At 30.0% G+C, this 21,507-nt stretch overlaps 4 protein-coding genes across 9 annotated transcripts; 3 read left to right on the forward strand and 1 right to left on the reverse strand.

The window, feature by feature from the left end:
• The first annotated feature begins 866 nt into the window (after positions 1-866).
• Pus1 (Pseudouridine synthase 1) lies at positions 867-3,891 on the forward strand. Of its 3 annotated transcripts, none has more exons than XM_087416643.1 (6): positions 867-1,497; positions 1,750-2,178; positions 2,656-2,992; positions 3,078-3,336; positions 3,490-3,635; positions 3,718-3,891. In XM_087416643.1, the coding sequence occupies exons 1-6, from the start codon at positions 1,434-1,436 to the stop codon at positions 3,821-3,823; spliced, it is 1,341 nt and encodes a 446-aa protein (XP_087272769.1). In that variant the 5' UTR covers positions 867-1,433; the 3' UTR covers positions 3,824-3,891. The 3 variants fall into 3 exon arrangements, with proteins under 3 accessions (XP_087272769.1, XP_087272778.1, XP_087272786.1); XM_087416652.1 differs by having other exon boundaries at positions 1,766-2,178; XM_087416660.1 differs by having other exon boundaries at positions 867-1,481.
• A 144-nt stretch (positions 3,892-4,035) lies between these two features.
• On the forward strand, positions 4,036-10,414 carry LOC105154953 (modular serine protease). 2 transcript variants are annotated; one of them, XM_087416545.1, is made up of 9 exons: positions 4,036-4,375; positions 5,457-5,496; positions 5,569-5,991; positions 6,090-6,535; positions 6,651-6,872; positions 9,009-9,304; positions 9,386-9,499; positions 9,608-9,716; positions 9,944-10,414. In XM_087416545.1, the coding sequence occupies exons 1-9, from the start codon at positions 4,330-4,332 to the stop codon at positions 10,198-10,200; spliced, it is 1,953 nt and encodes a 650-aa protein (XP_087272671.1). In that variant the 5' UTR covers positions 4,036-4,329; the 3' UTR covers positions 10,201-10,414. The 2 variants fall into 2 exon arrangements, with proteins under 2 accessions (XP_087272671.1, XP_011069073.2); XM_011070771.2 differs by having other exon boundaries at positions 9,386-9,716.
• Positions 10,415-10,504: 90 nt separating this feature from the next.
• LOC105154907 (charged multivesicular body protein 7) lies at positions 10,505-13,331 on the reverse strand. Its single transcript, XM_011070703.2, has 4 exons — positions 12,734-13,331; positions 11,725-12,502; positions 11,442-11,634; positions 10,505-10,813 (listed from the first exon to the last, which is right to left on the reverse strand). Exons 1-4 carry the CDS (start codon positions 13,042-13,044, stop codon positions 10,725-10,727), a joined length of 1,371 nt encoding a protein of 456 aa, XP_011069005.1. The 5' UTR covers positions 13,045-13,331; the 3' UTR covers positions 10,505-10,724.
• Positions 13,332-13,509: 178 nt separating this feature from the next.
• Positions 13,510-18,375, forward strand: Gen (XPG-like endonuclease). 3 transcript variants are annotated; one of them, XM_087416400.1, is made up of 7 exons: positions 13,510-13,894; positions 13,957-14,926; positions 15,158-15,434; positions 15,503-15,789; positions 15,875-16,036; positions 16,115-16,280; positions 16,353-18,375. In XM_087416400.1, exons 2-7 carry the CDS (start codon positions 14,769-14,771, stop codon positions 17,526-17,528), a joined length of 2,226 nt encoding a protein of 741 aa, XP_087272526.1. In that variant the 5' UTR covers positions 13,510-13,894; positions 13,957-14,768; the 3' UTR covers positions 17,529-18,375. The 3 variants fall into 3 exon arrangements, with proteins under 3 accessions (XP_087272526.1, XP_011069004.2, XP_011069003.2); XM_011070702.2 differs by having other exon boundaries at positions 13,510-14,926; positions 16,217-16,280; XM_011070701.2 differs by lacking the exon at positions 13,510-13,894 and having other exon boundaries at positions 13,937-14,926.
• The last annotated feature ends 3,132 nt before the right edge of the window (positions 18,376-21,507 follow it).

The raw sequence follows: 21,507 nt of genomic DNA on the forward strand, positions 1-21,507 counted from the left end.
CGACTGTAGTTGGTTTTTACATTCTGATCCGGTTTAAATTCTCGATGGAAACTAAGCCTATGATTGGTCAATTTTCTACGACTTAAGACCGTATGACTGCTAGCATGATACTTTAAGTTTGTTCGCGTCGCATGCTCCAACCGTAGTTCCTACTCAATCAAATGCACTCGTTAGAGTGAGTAGGAGTTATGGTAGGAACCTTTGACTATAAACACATGGACTGCTAGCACCTCATTTTTGCTATAGGAAATGCATACTCTCGGTGTTGCCGAACTGAAATTGGCTGAAGATTGTTAGGGGCTCCTCACAATAAAAGGAACAGAGAATAGAGAATAAGAATTTCAACCTATCAGAAATCATGTATTGTAGAATACACAGTTTCTGATAAGTTGAAATTCTTATTCTCTGTTCTCTGTTCCCTGTTCCTTTTATTGTGCGGAGCCCCTTAGGCTCCGTCCCGAACAGTAAAGATCGGCAAGTTCAAATGTGAAAGTTGCTATGCTTATATTATACACGTACCGTTATTGATCGTTCTTCTTCTTCTTTTTCTTCTATTTTCCCCTTATTTGGTTTTTCAATTCAAATGCAGAGTCACAATACCATGCAAATTAATGGATTCTATAATCCTTTGAATTTTCGATAATCCTTAAGTGGGGAGCAGAGACCTTTACTGACCGTTGCATAAAAACGTAAACGTACAGCTAAATCCCGGGCATGGCCATTCTACATTCGTATCGTAGACGTTGCAAGTCACAAGCTTGTTGCTTCAGCCAATCCGATGGTTCAATTTTAAAGTCGCCAGCCATGATGCTTACAACGCTTTCGACTCTACGATACGATCAATGTAGAATGGCCTTTAGACTTCACTCTGATTGAATGTTAGAGTATGCGATGCGAACAAACCTTTTATTGATATTTTTCAGTTTGCTATCAGATATCTTTTATCGATACCTTCGTTTCGATAATATCGACGTATCGATATATACAAGAGAGACCTCGTGGATCTCCAATTTCAATAGCGTATGTCTTTTAGTACAGTCCTTGTAGAGCTCAAATATACTATGATCGGTAATGATATTTTGATACTGTTCGGTATATCAATATTATCAATATTAGGTTTGAGTATTATGCAGAATTATAAAAAAAATAACATTGACTTATGTATATGAGGCTCTCCGAGGAGACTATTCGTTGGATCTTGGATCTTATTGTACTACTGCATAGTACTGTGACTATATTTGAGTCGGAAAACCAAAAAAGGGGAAATCAGAAGAAGTAGAAGAAGAAGACTTGTGTATATGTGAATTCTGAGTTGAATATATTCTTATTGTTTTTAGCGATATTATAAATGACGTGATTTTTAATAGAACAAGAAATTCGAATTATTTTAACGTGAGAATTGTTTATAAGATAAGAATTTTAAGGTGCCGCAAATGTTGTACAGGACTAGTTACAGCCTCTCAAGCAAATCCATAAATTGGGTAAAGATTCAATTAGGTATACAAAATATATAACATTACTTATTAGTGATAATATGTTAATGGATTAATTAATTTTTACATGAAACAAATTCGTATAAACATATGAAAAGTTTGAAGAATATTATATATGCAGCATTTAAAATGTCTGTATTGTAACTTATTCTTTTTCTTAAATTTTAACTGAGTTCTTTTCAAGCCTACTTTAGCTTGATATTACTTAATATCCATATAAATTTAAATACTATTTACTCGTGTAAATTTGTCTCAGAAAACATTTATCGCAGAACTAGTTCAGTCGCAATGCATCCTACGACTGACTCTGAAGTAAATTCTGGTGATGTAAATACTATGCATGGGACTAAGAGATCCATAGATGATGGCAATGAAAATGAAGCCAAGGTGCAAAAGACAGAAGAAGAAACAGTACAAGTGACAACAGTACAAGCAACAGAAACGGTACAAAGAATCAAGAGAAAAAATCATGCTATGTTACTAGGCTATGTTGGTAAAGATTATTACGGTATGCAAAGAAATCCTGGTATGAAAACTATTGAGGAAGATTTAATTATTGCCTTACTAAAGGCAGACTTGATAACTAAGGAACAATTTGAGAATACACGTGCAATTAATTTTCAAAGGGCTGCACGTACGGACAAAGGAGTATCAGCAATTAGGCAAATTGTTTCACTGAAACTACGTAAGATAGATATTTTAAATTTTAATTTTTTTTATACATATCTTTTTTAAGAATGATTGTTTACAAGTAATTTTGAATTATTATATTATTATTATAAATTTGAATTATATTAATTATATGTTTATATTAATTTTACAATGCTATTTTTATTTAAGTTATTATTTAATGGTTGCATTCAACAAAAAAGCAGCTTTGCAACTGTTGCAAGATTTTTTTAATGTGATTGATCTATTATATATATTCAGATATAGTGCAGAATTAACAGCAAGAATCATATTAATAATCATACTAAAGAATCATGCAACAGTTGCAAAGTTACTCTTCCTGCTGAACATAGCCTTTATTAATAAAAGATAAATTTATTAAGCTTAAAAGTAACAAAGAAAATAAACTTTTTATTTGAATTATGTTATGAATATTAAATTATAAATATCTATAAATTACTATTAAATTATAAATATCTAATTTTCTTTACAGCGGAGAATAGTAATAAGACAGTAATAAATCAATTCTTACCTGATGCTATCAGAGTATTTGGTATAAAACGTGTGACAAAGGGTTTCAACAGCAAAAATCAATGTGATGCACGTACTTATAGATATGTCATTCCTTCCTATGCATTTGCATTAGAAGATCAAAGTTTGTTAAAACTTGGAGAGGAAGTTGATGAAGATGAAAGAATTAAACAGTTATCAATTATTGATGGAAAGCCATACACTGATTATAGATTATCTCCAGAATCTTTAGATAGATTAAATTCGATTTTGAAACTTTTCGAAGGTTCTCATAACTTTCATAACTTCACGTCAAAAGTGTAAGTCGACATCAATTCAAAAGAATATATATATACAAGTATTCATTTAGATACTTAAAACTGAAGCAAATTTTGTTTAATTCAGGAAACCCTTAGATCCACGCGCGCGACGCTATATAATTAGTTTCTGTTGTACGGAAACATTCGTTTTAAATGATATAGAATTAGCGGTATTGGAAATTAAAGGGCAAAGCTTCATGTTGCATCAAATCCGAAAAATGGTCGCAATTGTAATTGCGATTGCAAGGAACATGATATCCAAAGAGACAATTGATGAAGCATTCAAGACAATGGACAAGATGGACTTACCACTTGCACCTAGTTTAGGATTGTGTCTATGTCATGTAAGAAAATTTAATAGCACATTTTATTGATATGTGAAATTATTTTAGTATTTAATATTAATCTATTAATATAATCTATTGAGATTAATCACTTATCAAGTTTTCTAAAAACGAATTTTCTAAAGTTTATTCAAAAATTAAATGTATCAACAGGTACATTATGATAATTATAGTAAAAGATATGGTACAGACGGTCTCCATGAAACGTTAGATTGGAAGGAGTGTGAAGAAGAAGTAGAAAAGTTTCAGAAAACATATATTTTGCAACACATGATAGACACCGAAATTTCAGAACAAACGTATCCTTTTTGAACACTATATATATAATATATATAAATTTTTCTTCCTGTTTAAATATATACCTTAACCAATATTATATAGGACCTTAAAATGGCTGACAAGCCTCCCTTTTTATTCTTTTAGTAACAGAGAGATGCTACCTGTGGAGGATGATGAAAAACAAGAAGCCATGCATAATGATGTTTAGGTGTAAAATGCATAATTCCGCCTTTGTATCAAATGCACTAAGAAACATTAAAGAAAGTTTTTAAATTATATCTTTAAACTTTCCTATTTGTAAGATTAGTTATAAGTTTCCAGTCATAGTTTTAAAGTTCCCTCTTGTAAAACCGAAAGCAATAATGATGTCAGAATCCTAGTAAAAATTCCCTTCAAACATCCTAGTAAAAATGTATTATTATCTCTATCTTGCAAAGTTCTTTGAATCGAGTTGAAAACACACGTCATCATGCCATCTGCCCCCCCCCCTCTCGATTTGTTCATAGTTTAGATTAATTTGCAGCGTACAAATCGTAGAATGTACTTTCCCTGTTTATGTACTTCCCACCATACACGCCAAGATGACGCTTTGCTTGCGTTGGGTAATTCCAATCTCGTGCCACACAGTGTAGATGATCGCAGTGAATAACCGAGCGCCGAGATATAAAGAGGCATAGACTGCAATTACTGATATTTTGCACGGTGTATTTTACCATGCGGATTTTTCAATGGATATCTACACTACTAATAGTTGTTTATGGTAAGAAAGAAACATATGATGCCAACTTATTTTCGTGATATAAATAAGAATTATCACGATATTAATAAAAAGCATTCGTAATTGTAAAACTGCAACTTTATAAAAAATTTTTTCTACTATAACATTCCTTCTCGAAGATTTTTTATTTATTTATTTTTTACTAATTGGGTATATAGTGTAACAAAATTTTAAAGATACAATATATTCTATTATTCTTCTGAATCAATTACTGATGAAATAACATTGATAAATATTCATGAAAATATTTATAAATGCAACTGTTTTCATTGATGCTATTACCATGCTATTATCTTGTGTCCTGACATAACATTTGTTTTGATTTATTTTGAATCTATATATTTCTACACATTTCACAGTATCGAAATTATGTCAAATGACATTATATATAACATTATATATAACATACATTTTAGAAAATGTCAAATAATTATATTTTGAAGTTTTAATTTTCTTAACTTACAAAATTTTATTTAGTTTGCATATTTTAATCTTGATTAAATGATCAATCAGTTAATAATTTATAAATAATAATTATAGATAGAAAATACTTTATTAGTAAAACTTGTTTTATCTATTTGCATTTGTTAGAAGAAATTTCATATTATATATTAATTGATATTAATTGATATTTCGTAGTAATTTGTAGATTCGCATATTCCAAGAGATTTCTGAAGTAATCTTAACCAGTTTCAGAAACCAGTTTAATGACCTTGAACCTCTGCGTAGAAGAATATCTTTCATACATGTTTACTTATATTGGTAGATAATAAGCGAAGATGATACACGAATACATATAAAGCATATCTCTCTCACATTTATTAAAGTTTATTATTTTCTTATATTGTAGCTAGCTAATATGATCAATTAATCTATAGTTGGTCTCTATCATAAAAAATATGAGCATTAAACAGAATTCTTTTAGGTATATTACTGAAAAAAATCTTAATTATATAATTAAAATAATTTAATAAATAATTTCAACTTACATGTACAATTATCCAACACATAAAATAATAGAAGATAGATTTTTTAGAACAAAATTATTTTTTGGATTTTCCAGTGTGTATTGATTCTGGATATGCACAAACTTATGAATGTGGGTAAGTATTTACATATCAAAGTAATGTAATATTTAAGCAAATAAGTATCAATTAATATACTTGTCCGAACAGATCAGACAGATTTCGATGCTACAATGGAGACTGTATAGCTGGCGACTTATTGTGCGACGGCACACCACACTGTAGGGATTTGTCTGATGAGACAGAGACAGAATGTACAAAGCCAGAGATTCTGTGTCATAGGTATGCCTTTCGTTGCAACTACGGTGCCTGTGTAAATGGAGATTCCGTATGTAATGGTGTCCAAGATTGCATTGACAACAGTGACGAAACGCAGCCTCAGTGCGCAAAAAATATAACAAACAATCAAACAGGAAGACCTACAAGTAGACCTATAAGCAGACCTAATAGATGTACCACAAATCAAGTTGCATGCGATAACGGCGAATGTATTCATAAGGACAATATGTGTAATGGAATTCAAGATTGTGCGGATGGTTCTGACGAAACTTCTGAAAAATGCAGATCAATCTAGTGAGAATCTTTTATAAATGTTGAAAATGATTAAATGATCATGAGAAACAAAACTTTATGTTTCTCTTTATGTTTTATAACTGTTAATTTCTTTGCAGTTGTCCTCCGACAGCTTTCCGTTGTTCTTATGGAGCTTGTATCAATGGTGATCTACGATGTAACGGAGTAATTGAATGCGTCGATAGATCAGATGAAGATTCGAGATGCAGCGAAACTACAGGGTGGCCATCACCTTTACCAACGGTACGACCAACAACGGAAACAACACGATGGCCTGTACCGACTCCAACACCAACACGATGGCCCGTACCGACTCCAACACCAACAAACGCTTGTAGAGCACCTCCACAACCACAGAATGGTCGTTGGAAATTACATCGATCACAATGTTCAGGTGGACAAGAATGTAACGTTCCAGAAGGAACGGAACTGGGATTAGGATCTCATCTCATCTACTCTTGCAATTCGGGATATAAATTAAGAGGTCCAACTGACGTGAGCTGCAGTTTTGAGGGAAAATGGCTTAATATACCAGTTTGCACAGGTTTAAAACAAGAATTATACATTTTTGAAATATTTAATTATTCATGAAAAGATATATATGGATTTTTAAATACTGAATTATTAATTATTAATTAATTATTCAAAATGTTTGATAGAAATACGCTGCAAAGCTTTGACTACAGCATCAATCGAAGCTAGATGTACATACGATGATGAATGGATATCTTGTGAATCTCCAGTTCCACCAAGAACAAAAGCGGTATTAGAATGTCAAAATAGTTATCGACCTGAAACTAATCTATTAACTGGACAAAGAAAAAATGTGAGATGTAATGCAAATGGTCAATGGGAACCAGAACCTATGCGATGCATTCCAGGTCCGCTCATGATAAATATTTACATTAATAACACTAAATTTACGTTTCACACTACTTTCGATAGAAATGCTACGTTTATTGAAGTTTTGGATGATAGAATCATTATATATACGAATGCCAACAATCCAAATTATCCAAATATAAACATTAGAGTATCAAAATCAAATAATAATATAGTAACAGATGAGCCATGGGCATGGTCTTAAAACAATGAAAAAATGATAATATATTGTAAATATTACAATTTCGAATATTTTTATAGTTGGCACTGTAATTATACATATCTTATCCCCATTGAGAGATAATTCACATACCTGTGTATTAGGGTGGCTGTTAGTTTAACAATTTTTGAAAAAAATTTAATCGGAATACTCTAAATTGGTTCAATATCTCAAAAAAATAACACCAGATTTTTTTCAGACTTTTTGAACAATTTTAATCCGTGCCACCCTAGACGAATATCTTCGTGGACAAAATTCGGCCAATGCTCTACATCTTAACAATTTTAAAGTTTTTTTTTAATTTACTCGAAATTGAATGAACTAAAAACCCATTTTACCTAAATTTTGATTATAGTTCAAAGTAAAAATTGCCGATCTAATAAAGTAAAAACAAATGAATAAATGAATATTAGATCAGCAATTTTTAATTTGAACCGTAATCAAATTTTACGCAAAATGGGTTTATAGATCACTCAATTTTGAGCAAAAAAAAAAACTTTAAAATTGGTTAAGAATTAGAGCATCAGCTGAATTTTTCTGCCCACTATGCGGTTTTGAAAGGAGGATGTTAAAAAGAATCCGATTTCTGTCCAAAAAGATATAAGTAAATGGAATAGTGTTTTTTATAGATTTTAACCTCCTGATAATGTTAATAAAAAGTTCGGGATCAATAGGGAAACCTTGAAAATTGAACATGAACATGACACATTTAAAGAAATTTCAATATTCTTGTTTACTTTTCAAAGTATTTCCCAAGTGTCACGAATTTTTTAATAATTTTATTATATTCTGGAGTTCAAAATCTACAAAAAATACTATTCTTTTACTTATATTTTTTAGTGCAAAAGTCGGCTCTTTTTTAATATCCTCCAAAAAAAGAGCAGATTTTTACCCAAAAGATGTACGTAAAAGAAGTGTTTTTTGTAGATCTCCTGAAAAGCATGTAGGAAACATCTTGAAAAATAAACAAGAATATTACAATTTCTTTAAATATATCATGTTTATGCTTAATTTTCAAGGTGTCCCCTATCGATTCTGAACTTTTTATTAACATTATCACATTCAGATCAAAATCTATAAAAAAACGTTATTCCTTTTATTTACATATTTTTGGGCAAAAGTCGACTTCTTTTTAATGTCCTCTTTTAAAAAGCTATGATAGTTAAATTTTTTGTTAAAAAAATAAATTTGGTGTAAGTCCGTGTTAAATCGCGGTATTAAAAATATATACGTATAGATCGGTATTCATATAATCAGTTCTTATTTTAAAATCGTCTTAAACAATGTCTTAAGATGCTAATACTCTTTTGGTTCACGATATCTAAAAACTGTACTTAAGACGGTATTAAATATAAGATTTGACTATGAATGCTACCCATAGAGCAAGTGTGTGATATATTTTATCGCATATCTATTTATGCCCTGATGGCACGGGTTAAAATTGTTTAACAAATCTGATGTTATTTTTTTGAAATATTTAACCACTTTAGGGGATGTCTCATCATTTAATTTGAAATTAAATTTCAAAAATTGTTAAAATTACAACCACCCTATTATATATATATATTACAGTTTCTGTTTAAGTTATGATTTGAAATTGTTTCCTAATAAACCAAAGTTCGAAATGAAAGTATTAAATTCAATTTTTAATTATTATACAAATGCTGTGTACAAATGTATATACTAAGTGTACGCATTTACGTATAAATTTTACCGAATATATTTAATAAACTTTTATGTGACTTTTTGATATATTTCAATCTTTTTCCCATCCCATTAATCATAAAAATATCATGACGTGCAATAGAATTACAGTAATTGTGAATTATCTCCTTTTGTATAATCATGCGTGTTCAATACGCTTTCTTGTATTGTTACGTCGCGATGATTTCTCCAATCAAAATATTTGTTGTAGTATGCGGCACTCTTCCTCCCGACGTTACACCGACTGTTGTAGGCGGTGTACGGCCGAATATCACGGAATTTCCGTGGCACGCTACGATGTATCGCGATGTACCAGGCGAGTCAAAGAAATTCTTCTGTGGAGCGAGCATTATTCAACCGAATCTCTTGATAACGGCAGCGCATTGTGTATATGATGAGATCAATAGGCAACCGATTAATGCCAGATCAATTTATATATTAACGGGAAATATCTTTCGTGATTACGATTATCCTTTTCATAATCCAACCCTCGTTAAAAAGAATCAGGTTTGGAAGTGTACATAATACAAATAACAAATTAATCTAGAAAGTACATTGTCATAAGTGTTTACACATATCTTCTTGCAGGTGAAACATGTTTACATCGTACGTAATTATCTAGGACTTATAGGAAATTATCTCTGGGATATCGCAGTATTAGAACTCGATAGACCATTTGTATTGTCAACTTGGTTGGTTCCCGTATGTATAGATACTTTAAGCGATAGAAGTGTATTAGAAGCAGGCTCTTATGGAAAGGTAGCAGGATTTGGTAGAACCGCACTCGGTGAATCTAGCGCAATTTTACAGGCTTTAACAGTACCTGTAATTCCACTCAGCCAATGCAGATCCGCTAGTCAAAATGCTAATACAGAACAATTTATTACCAATGATAAATTTTGCGCAGGTTACACAAATGGTTAGTGAAAGATCTATTAAATATAATTAGCATGACGCTATATTTTTATACTAAATTTATAAGAAAGATATTTGTAAAAAATGTAAACTTATTTTAATTTATAGAAGTTATAAAAAAAAATAATAAGAGGAAAGAACAAATTTAAGAATTGTTTTTAAATTTAAAATCGTTCTATACAAAGATGCGAAAAGTAAAAAGATAACTTACCGAAGTATTGTGTGTTTCAGGTTCTTCTGTTTGCGATGGTGATAGTGGTGGCGGATTAGTCTTTAAAACTAATAGTTTGTGGTATCTTCGAGGTATTGTTAGTGTTTCCCTCGGCACGATACAAAAGGATGGAACTGCTTATTGTGACAATAACTTGTATTCCTTATATACAGAAATATCCAGGCATATTTCATGGATACAAGATGTAATTACAAAAATAGAACAAAATCAGATACATATATTATGTTCAAATGAATCTCAAACGAGATGTTCCTAAATTTATTAATGATACCATCAGTTATTATGTGCAATTATTGAAAAAAGCATTTGTCTTGTGCCATGTAAGTCTAAACTATTGATAAATCTATATTGTTTGTCTAAATGCATAATCATGTGAAGAGAGTTGCACCTCTGTTGAATGGAATAATTAAAAACTTAAGAAATAAGTTTTTGTATGTATATGATAAATGAGATTAATTTTACAACTATAACTACGCTTACTAATATTTTATGTTTTTAAAAAATTCTCACTATTTTACAACATAAATACAGATATGATATAAAAAATGGATAGACAGAAATAGAATTTTAATTGTCATATTATCTATTTTAGCTTCATATATATTAAGTTATACAAAACATATTTAATAAAAAAATCTAAACATTTTTTATATAATGTACAATAAATATATTTTCTATTAGATGATCTACAATAAAACATTTTTTAAAAAATGTGAGACAAATGATTCTATAAAGATATTAATATCAAGTTATTAATACCAATAGATTGACTATTGCAACTTACAAACACTCAGATTTCTTCAAAACCTTTTCTTTGTTGGATGGTACAGCTGGCAGAGCAGTTACATCTTTGCTTGGTGAAACTAAACCTGTGTATTATACATTCCATTATTATTTTATATAATATAAAATATATTAGGTATACAAATAAGTTTCCGCCGTTTGACAAAAGACGGCGCCACTATAGCAAGCTATGGTTAAAATTGACTGATGTAAAACATTATATCGTAAGGTTGGACATCTGTCAACAACATAACCTTGAAATACTAGCGATTTTGTATCAGCATCATATATTTTTTTTGTGCGAAAATGCCGAGTTTTGAGCCGAATAAGCGTCATTTGCGGGAACTTTTGATTTACTTCTTTAGTTTGAAGAAATCTGCAGCTGAGGCTCATCGATTGCTTGTAAAAACATATGGTGAGGCTGCCTTAAGTGAGAGTTGTCGTGAATGGTTTCAAAAATTTAAGAACGGTGAATTTGACGTCGAAGACAAAGAATGTAGCGAAAGGCCGAAAGTGTACGAAGACGCGGAATTGAAAGCATTATTGAATGAAGATTCGTGCCAAACGCAAAAAGAACTTGCACTTACATCAATAAAATTTTGACTTACATCAATAAAACATTATGTATCATTCTTTCACAATAAATGCTTAATTTTTTATTAAAAACGGCGGAAACTTATTTGTACACCTAATAATAAATTCCATAATATTTACCTTCCATGCATAAATCTTGTAAACGTTGCTTCAATTTTTCAATCTCTGGATTTGAATCGGGAACTGCAGCAAAAACATCTACATTATCCTCCTCTAATAATTCTGCCAATTCCCTTTCCAATTCGGTATCAGAGTCTGCATTATTTAGTGTCTCAGATAAAACTAAATCTATCTCTTTGTTATCCTCTAAAACCTAGTCATCGAGTAATGGATATTAGTATTCGGTAGTAGTTCGTATTAAATAATCACAAGCAGTACATATATAACACATACAACCACTTACCTCATTAATATCATCCATAACATCTCTGACACCAAATTCTGTTAAACCATTTTGTCCGATCTTCTTCAGTACATCGGACCCAGTTTTATAAGCAGACAATACAGCAGAGTTAGAATGCGCATCCTTGATATTGTTGATGAGAACACGCAGATTTGCAAGAGCTTGCGCACGTTTTTCTATGGTCTTTTCTAATTCCAATTTTCTTCTTAATTGTGCCTTTGCCATCTGACGCAACTCTTTTCCCAAATATAACTTTGCTTCATTAATAATATTGAGCTTTTCTTGTTCCAAAAGTTCTATTTCTTTGATTAGTTCATTTTCCTGTTTTGTCAGTTTATACATGCCTTCTTCTACTTCTGTAATTTCATTTACCGTTTGCACACAGATTTTAACTAGTAGTTCACTATTTGAATTGGAGCGCTTCTTAAAAACCACTTTTTTCCTTTGCTTTAACCATTCTAATGTTAATTTCACTGCATTCTCTGAAATCTGTTTTTTTGTATTGCTCTTGCAATATTCTACTATCTCCGATATTGGGAACAACATATTATCTTTTCTAATTTCAGTGATGGAGAGGATAATATCACTTAATTCTTGCACAATCCGCAAATGTATATATTTGACTTCTATACTATTAGTCTTCTGGCCTACAACATAATTCTTTACCTTGGAAAATGACCAGTTAATTGGCTTTTTTACAAATATGTCGATTGACCATGCCGTCCATGTTTCACATGGTTCTTTAAAAAAGTCACTCTCTTGAATTATTTCATTATTTCTAAAACAAATTTATAGAATACATATTAACAAAACAGAAAGGAATATATAACATTAAAGCATTAAATTTTGAATTATATTCTATTTTTTATTATAATTGCCGTTAGTATAAGCCACTGATGATTTAATAAAAATATTTGAAAAAATGTATATACTTATATGCTCATATATTTAATATATAATATTTATATTAAATATATTTAATCTATACTTTTAATAGTTGCAATAATACCTTAGAAGCTCCTCAATTACAGTAACTAGACATAGCGGTGTGCAGCCTTTTCTTTTGAAAACTTCATTCAAATCAACGATAGAAAAACTGCATTGCATGGTATGTTTCAGCCATTCGTATATTAAATTGTTCCAGAACTTGTATTTAGAAACCCAATCTTGCGGGTTTGCGGATTTACTGCGAAATGGTGAGAACAGCGCGCTCATCCTTTCTTCTTGATTCCAGCATTCTGGCAATTTTTCTGTTGGTAGTGGCGAATTGCCACTGGTATTTCCACCGATCATTTTACTGTCAATACCAATGTCGTTCATGAGATTAATAGATTAATTGAATAAAATTTTGTAAATCACTTCAAGACGCACAAATTAATTTTAGGTTATAAAATTAAAATCTTGCTTAATCGTAGCAATTGCGTTTTATTTTCGTACACATATATCTTTCTATCGATTTGTTTCTGTCATCTTTATCAAGTTCATTCTGACTGAGAAGTACTTATACTATAAATAGAAAATTATTATAAGTATTATAAATAAAAGAAACACAGATCCTCTGGAAACATGAAATAACGTGAGTGACGCGATACAATATAAACAATGATTGCGGAACGGATCCGTGAACGCTCACTGCTATTGGATGATCCATGATATAAGAATATTAGATGTTCCGTTCCCGTGATTGCGCAGTAGCAGCGTGAATTTAGGCAAAAATTGGATTGGCTATTCCAATATGCTAGCACTATTACACGCAGGAAAATCAATTTAGGCAAAAATTTGATTGGTTGTTTTCATTATTGTTATCGCCATTATGTGTAACGGAACACCTGGTATCCTTACATCATGGGATGATCTAGAAGAATATACCAGCGGAAGAATAGTAGCGGACGCTCACGGATCCACTTCGATAGTTGAGTTTGTTGAACAGTGAACGCAAGCTTATGACTTCGATTAAACGTTTACTGAATACTTCAATGCACAAATCCAAAGACTCTTATTAAAATATTATTTTCTTATTCACAATCTTTATTTTCTCATCTTCACACTCTTCCAATGTTCATTCATTTGAAGCTGTTGTCATCATAGTTGTCATCAGTTACTTCGAGACCTTTGAGATAATTCAATATATTGGGCCATCTAAAAAGTATCCGCGGTTTTTTGTCACTAGGTGTGTTAACCATCAACACCATCTGACCCAATATATTGTATTATTTATACCTCTTCTTACAGGAAATCGGATTTGTGAAATAACATGAATTGCGTGAATCAAGGTGGAATTATTGACTTGATAATGAATAATTCAGAACAGAAATATGGACTCTATTATATACATTGTAGATTAATTTACATGGTATCAGGATAAAAGATTGCGTAAGATATTGTATAAATGCTAGTTAAATCTAGTTTTAAAACAGTCAGTTATTGTAAAAAAACTGGATTTAACTAGAATAATCCACATAGGCTGTGGTCAAAGTCTCGCTACAAATGCTTTGAAGCGTTTGATGAACCAATTAGAAGAAAAACAAATTTTACAAACTGACCAATTAAAAAACGCTTCAAAGCGTTTACAACATCGCGTTGGCCATATCCATAGATAAGTCACTCTAAAGTATTGTTCGTTTTGTTTCTCGGGAGCTGCTCGGTCGCTCGGAATGAATCCATCGTGCTTGAAATGTAGGATTCACACTATATACGACATCTGTCATCGACGTCTGACATTCATCGTAACAATGATGTACAGAAAACGAGCAATACTTAGATTTATTGCTTGGTATACTCTAACATGTTCTTACCATAGCTCCTACTCACTTTAACGAGTATTTGAGTGAATAGAAGTTACGGTTGGAGGAAGTAGGACTGTAGAAATAATTGGAGCATGTGATGCGAACAAATCTTCTATTATCGGTTATGAGTAAAAACGCATCTTATGCATCTCATTTGTCACTGCTTACACAAGATGGCATTGTGAAGACTTACGTTGTTTACGTTATGAAAGCATCCGCTGAAGGATTTAATTTGAATTGAATTCTAGTTGATACGAAATGGGCGTTAAAGATTTATGGAATGTTTTGTCGCCTTTATGTGAGAAGAAACCACTGTACGAGCTACAGGGGAAGACCATCGCGATCGATTTAAGCGGATGGATCGTGGACAGCCAAACGATTGTTGATAATATGGTACAACCGAGGATGTATCTCAGGTAACCTGCTTTCATTCAACTTATTTTTATTCGTTGAAATATAAAATGATATCAGATTAATTAAATAACATCAGAAAATATTAAATATATAATGGATCAATACAATGGATAATTATTAACATACAATACACATTTTTAAAATGTACGTATAATAAATTTGTATTTAACAATAAAATATATATTATTTTGTCAATAAATTATCATTTATATGATTTGAATTACTTATTGCAGAAATTTGTATTTCCGTACGGCATTCCTTCTTGTACATGGGATATTTCCGGTATTTGTATTGGAAGGAAAGCCACCTATCCTAAAACATAAAACTATTGCACGAAGGAATGATGTTCGTAGTAGATTTCAAGAGAGAAAAACTGCTAAGAAAGGAGGAAGAACACAGTTTAATCGAGTTCTAAACGAGTGTAAAGAATTGTTAAGATACATGGGTGTTGCTTGTGTACAAAGTTATGGTGAAGCAGAAGCTATGTGTGCTTACTTAAATGAAGATGGAGTATGTTCATGTATCTAATTTTTTTTAATAAATTATTTATTACCTTTAAAGGAAAAATGTACTTTTAGCTTGTAGATGGATGTATAAGTCAAGACAGTGATTGTTTCTTGTATGGTGCAAAAGTGGTATACAGAAACTTTTGTATGAGTACCCATGGAAATTGTGGAGCTACTGGTGGCTCTGTAGATGTTTATAGTATGGAAAAAATAGAGAAGACATTAAATATAGGACGAAATAAAATGATAGCATTAGCCTTACTGTGTGGTTGTGATTATGATGAGGGAGTGAATGGTGTTGGAAAAGAGGCTACTTTAAAATTTTTTAAGACTGTGAAAGAGGAAAATGTTTTACAAAGGTTTAAGTATATTGTATGCTCATCAAATTTATCAAATTTTGTAACTGAACTGTACAATTGAACTGTTTTTCTTTTTTTTTTTCAGAATTCAAGATTGGAGAACTGATACAAGATTGAACAAAGCTGAATGTGATTTGTTAAATCCAAGTTTATGTACATCATGTGGTCACCCAGGAAAACTGCAAAAGCATACAAAATCAGGTTGTGCTGATTGTGGAACTGTTAGGAAGTGTAATGATGATTTTAGGTAAAAATTACTATATTTTTGTTACATATATTTTTTTAGAAATAATTTTTTTATATGAGAAATTATATTTTTATGTAGGGAAAAAAGAGCATTGATATTAAATGAAATATCGCTAAGAAAGAAGGCACTTTATTATGAAAATTTTCCAAATCAGGAATTAATAGATGAATTTCTTATCAGGAAGGATTCAATTCCTACTAAATTAGATATAAAGTGGAAGCAACCTCAAGTGAATGAATTTATTGTAAGTTTATCATTATGTATGTCATAATATGTTAAATAATCTTTCTCTATCTTTACTATTTTTTCTCATCAGGATTTTATGAACAAATATGTATGTTGGGAACCGCAATATACTTTCGAAAAAATATTTACATTAATTACTAGATGGCAACTTTTGCATCTTCCAAATCTTACCTTAGATGAACGCTTATCTATGACAGATTTATTTATTCCTGATAGTATAAAAAAGATACGTAATATTAGATCTATAGCCAGTTATGAAATTATATGGAAAAAAGAGCATGATGTAATAAAAATGCTAAAAGAATATAAAGAGCAAATAAATGAGAATGGCGATGAGAATGATGACGATGATGTAGATAATAATTTACTAACAAGTATTGAGCCACAAGACTTGGTTTTAAAATGTTATCCAAAATTAGTTGAAGTATATGAAAATACCAGAAATATAAAGACGAAAAAAAGAACAGTAAATTCTCGGAAAAAAAAGGCTACAACAAATGTAGAAGACAATGATACCAGAATAAAAAATACTACGAAATCAAAGCAAAAGAAAGTAAAAAAGAAAACCGAAAAAAATAAGAATATCGATGAATTTATAACTAAAAATAATGTAATATCCTTAGAAGATTCCTTTGAGCAAATGGTAATTTCACCAAAAAGATCAAAGCAAGAAAATATTAGAGATAGAGCGCATGCATTACAAGTGAGGGACGTGTCTGAAAATGTTGAGATAATGAATATAAAACAAATGAAACGTGGGCCGCAATTTCAAAGAGTTCTGGAAATACAAAAGATAAATTTAAAGTTGAATAATACGTTGGACAGAATATTTAGTGAACTCTCTCCTGATGATTTTACAAGCGAAAATGAAGATAATGATTTAGATATAACAAATGTAATAGAAAATATATGTAGCAAACAAACCTTCCAATTTAGTAAAACAAATTGTCAATCTATAGAATCTTCTAGCCAATCTGCAGAAAACATAGAAGAATGTATAATAATTGACGAACCTGTGACGTGCACTAGAGAAAATTATGTTCATACAAAAAATGAAAAGCAAAAATTGGATAACTCTGATGATGAATTTGGTTTTATTAATGAATCGTATATTCCTATTAGTCAAAGAATACAGACAGGAGAAAGCCGAAGGTTTTTGTCTACATACAATCATACAAAAAACTCTGACTTTGATTTTGAAAATATCATGGACCGAACTGATAATGAAAGTATACATTTAAACTAGAAATTAAAATACCTATAACAGTCGAAACTGGATCTTCATTGCTTAAATAATTCAATCTTGAATTACTATATACCATATATGTATTTGCATACATCTTAAACAATGAAGATCCAGCTTCGACCGTTACAGGCATTTTGATTTCTAGTATTGATAGTGTTCTTATTATACATATGTTCTAAAATAAAGATTTTTAATATTGTATACATTTAAATATATAATATCATATAAAGCACTTAATTTTTAATAACTAACAAGATGTAACGGAAAATTAAAAATAATTAAAAAATAATTTTATTTTATATTATATCTAATATTTGTTAAATACTGATTCTGAAATATATGTACTTCGCTTAATATGTTTCAACGTCCCACAAATGTTTTACAGTTTGATATTTAAATTTGATTTTAAGAGTGTGCTAATGATATTTTTATCGTGTAGATTATATTTATAAATATATATATATGTATAATATAGTTTTTTATTTTGTTTATAGTTTGAAATATATGAAAGTATGCAATCTATTTGTATGAGATCTAAGCAACCATGTTTGTCTTTGACTATAAAAATTTTCAGTAGCAAATATATATCTTCTTATATTCCAAAAAAGTTTACACTTAATTAAGAAAAAGTATATAGTAATAATCTATTTTACACACACACTCCCCCCCCCCCACACACACACACACACACACAGGCACGCACGCGCGCGCACACACACACATGAAATGCTTGCAATTTGCTAATATAGTATTATTCAACATAAGTATTATTCTGTCTTCATTACTTATAAAATGCCAAGATAAATAAAACGACATTTGTGTCATTAAATGGAAATCATCCATTAAATTTGATATGGATGCTTTAATTTTTATGCTTTAGTATTTTAATGTAGTGTTTTGAAAAATATAATTATAAATACATAGCAACAGTATCTGGTGATTGATTTGAGTATAATTTGCAAGGAGAGGTCAATCACGTAACATATACAAGATAAAATTAAATTATGTATACAAGCTAAAATAATCAGAGAAATATATAAAAACCATAAATTTATATTTAATTTTTCAGTTACGAGTTATTTGAAATACACAAAAAGAAACAGAGATTTGATATGTAAGAATAAATATATTCTATTAAATATTGAATAAGTAAAGATTTTTATTGATAATTAAAACATTCGTCTCACTTTTTATTCGATCGGATACTTCGATTGAACAAACGTGGCCGAACAAATTATTAAAACTGAGATAAACTGCAGAGATAGAGTATGTCTAATATTGACATCTATAAGGCATCTAATAAGACATCTGCCATCAATTGCATCGTAGTGACAGTTTTGTTAAGTAAATTCCATGCGACCATAGTCTTACGCGTATAGTAAACTTTCTACGTGTATATATATATATATTGAGTCATCTAAAAAGTATCTGCGATTTTTTGTCACTAGATAGTGTTGATGGTCAATACCATCTAGTGACAAAAAACCGCGGATACTTTTTAGATAACCCTATATATATATATATACATATATATATATAAATATAAATAATTATGTATATATAATTTTATACTAATTTTATACTAATTACTCATACACAATATGCATTAGAAATATAAATACATAAAATATATTACGTGTGCAGAAAAAATACATAAAAATAAATAGAAGATTATAATATATGTTGTATTGTTTTCAAAGAAACATTTTCTTTAATTCTTTTTTTACATAAGCAGAAAAATTTGTGTTATATATTTCTATGGGTATATATATATATATATATATATATATATATATATATATATACACACAGGGTCTTCAAAAATTCTGGAAACGCTAAAATATCTCTATATCTCGAAAAGAGATATAGAGAGATTAATTCTCTCTAGATTAACTCTATTGAAAAATATATAAAAGCAAAGTTGTAAGACTTCAAAAAATCTATCATATAATACAAATTTTATTTCGGTGTTTGTTATTATTGTGTTTCGCGCTACGGAATATAGTCTATTAGATACATATGATTTACAGTTTTAATTATTTTGATAAAGTTTTTTGTGTGCATGTGTTGTTTTATCTTATGTTGCTGTTTGAAACTTTCATGCAACAATGATCATAAATCTTATAAATTTTTGTTATATTTACTATATAAATAGTTATATGTTATTATAAAGAAATTATTGTTGTCATTAATATATAAAAGAATATTGATTTGATTAAAAAATTGATTTATGTATGTGTGTATATGTGATATTTGAAAGATATTAAACTTTTAATATTCTTCCACTTTATATCTATATATTTGGACCAATCTCTGAAATGCTTGAAATTGCCTTTCTTAAGTCAACACCTATAAGCGATTGGCCGCATCCTAATTTAGCATTGAAAGGGTCAAGCAAATGGATTTGGAATTCCGACAAAACGTTCGCATTTGCATAAACTGAGGAAGATAGTGAAATTAAGTTTTAATCAGTACTACTTGTCAGCATATATACTGATGTTAAACGATGATCTGATCTGAAGAATTACGAACGATAACACAACAATTTTCTGATGTCAGATTTTTTTTATCTTCGTCAAAACTTTATTAAGTGTGGATACGACAACGACCATTTGGAAGTACTTCTAACGAAATAACGAAGAAGAACATACTAAAGCAGACTGAACAATTTGAGAGAGTTTGAAATACAATTCCAATACGTTTATAAGATAACTGAGAGATGAATTTTGATACAATTTATTTATAAAGAAGTATGGAACATCCAATGTGGTAATCGGATTTTACGAAGTCTTTAAGTAGACTGGTATTGATTTCCGACTTTCTGCAGACTACGTGTGCTATATCCGGCTCCGATCATCGTTCAAAATATATTTGCAGTCTTTCTCTCTCTCTTACATACACACACACACACACACACACACACACACACACACACACACACACGCACACACATATTGAAACTAAGATATGGTATATGTATTTCTTGTCATATAATTTGTATAGCATTATTACGATGCATTGTAGAACTTAATTTAGAAAATGAAAATATATAATATAGCCTATATAATATATAGAGGTTCTTACATAAAAAGAGTTTCGTTTTCTCAAATATATATAGTAATGTTTTGCATTAAAAAATGCTGTTAAAATTAATATATTTCACTTTTTATTCTATTTATGAATTACAGAGTAATAACTTCCACTTTACTTTTATTTTCAGCAGTTTATAATGAGAGGATTCTATTCAGTATTTGATTGCATTAATCGATATTCGAATTATTACTTCAACTCAGTAAACGTAGTTAAACTATAATAGGATAGATAATATGATATCTTCTGAATAGCAGACAAAAGGTAGTATAATTGTCACAAAGGAGACGCAAAATTGTTACAATTGCGGTTGACAACTAAAGTTGACTACGCAGTATCAAAGTAAGTTTCCGAAGTGTCTCGTACTTAATTGAACAATCAATTTCAAGAAAAATGACCCACATTGTATATCTAAATTTTGATTGAAAGTTTAATTGAAAGATAGCATGTATGCAAATAATTAATTTTATTTTCTATAACAGAAATATAACAGAAAAAGTTATTATACTATTATAATAGAGGAAAGTCGCCTAACGTAAGTTTCATAAAGCGACGCTCCCTTATTTTTTTTAATCTAAGAAAAGGAACTAACTATTGCACTTTATAGACAGGGTGAAGAAAAATCGGGGATTTTTTGGGATTTATTTGTTTAATATTATAAATAATATTATAATAAAATCAAGTAATTTTGTTTTATGGTGTTTTTATTCTATCAGTACTGAAGTAAAAAATTTTTTTGTCTCCGTTAGATTTAAGGCTGTTGTACAAAGAGTAATCTTGAACAGTTACTTTTGCTTCGTTGACAAATAATCGACTATATGCGCTATCCGACACAAAAAAAAATTGTGATAGTAAAAACTGAATATAGTTATAGCCGGATGTAGGGAAA

The sequence above is a fragment of the Acromyrmex echinatior genome, chromosome 1 (genome assembly GCF_024713525.1).
Source record: "Acromyrmex echinatior isolate Ae372 chromosome 1, ASM2471352v2, whole genome shotgun sequence".
In the NCBI taxonomy this organism is placed as follows: Eukaryota; Metazoa; Arthropoda; class Insecta; order Hymenoptera; family Formicidae; genus Acromyrmex; species Acromyrmex echinatior.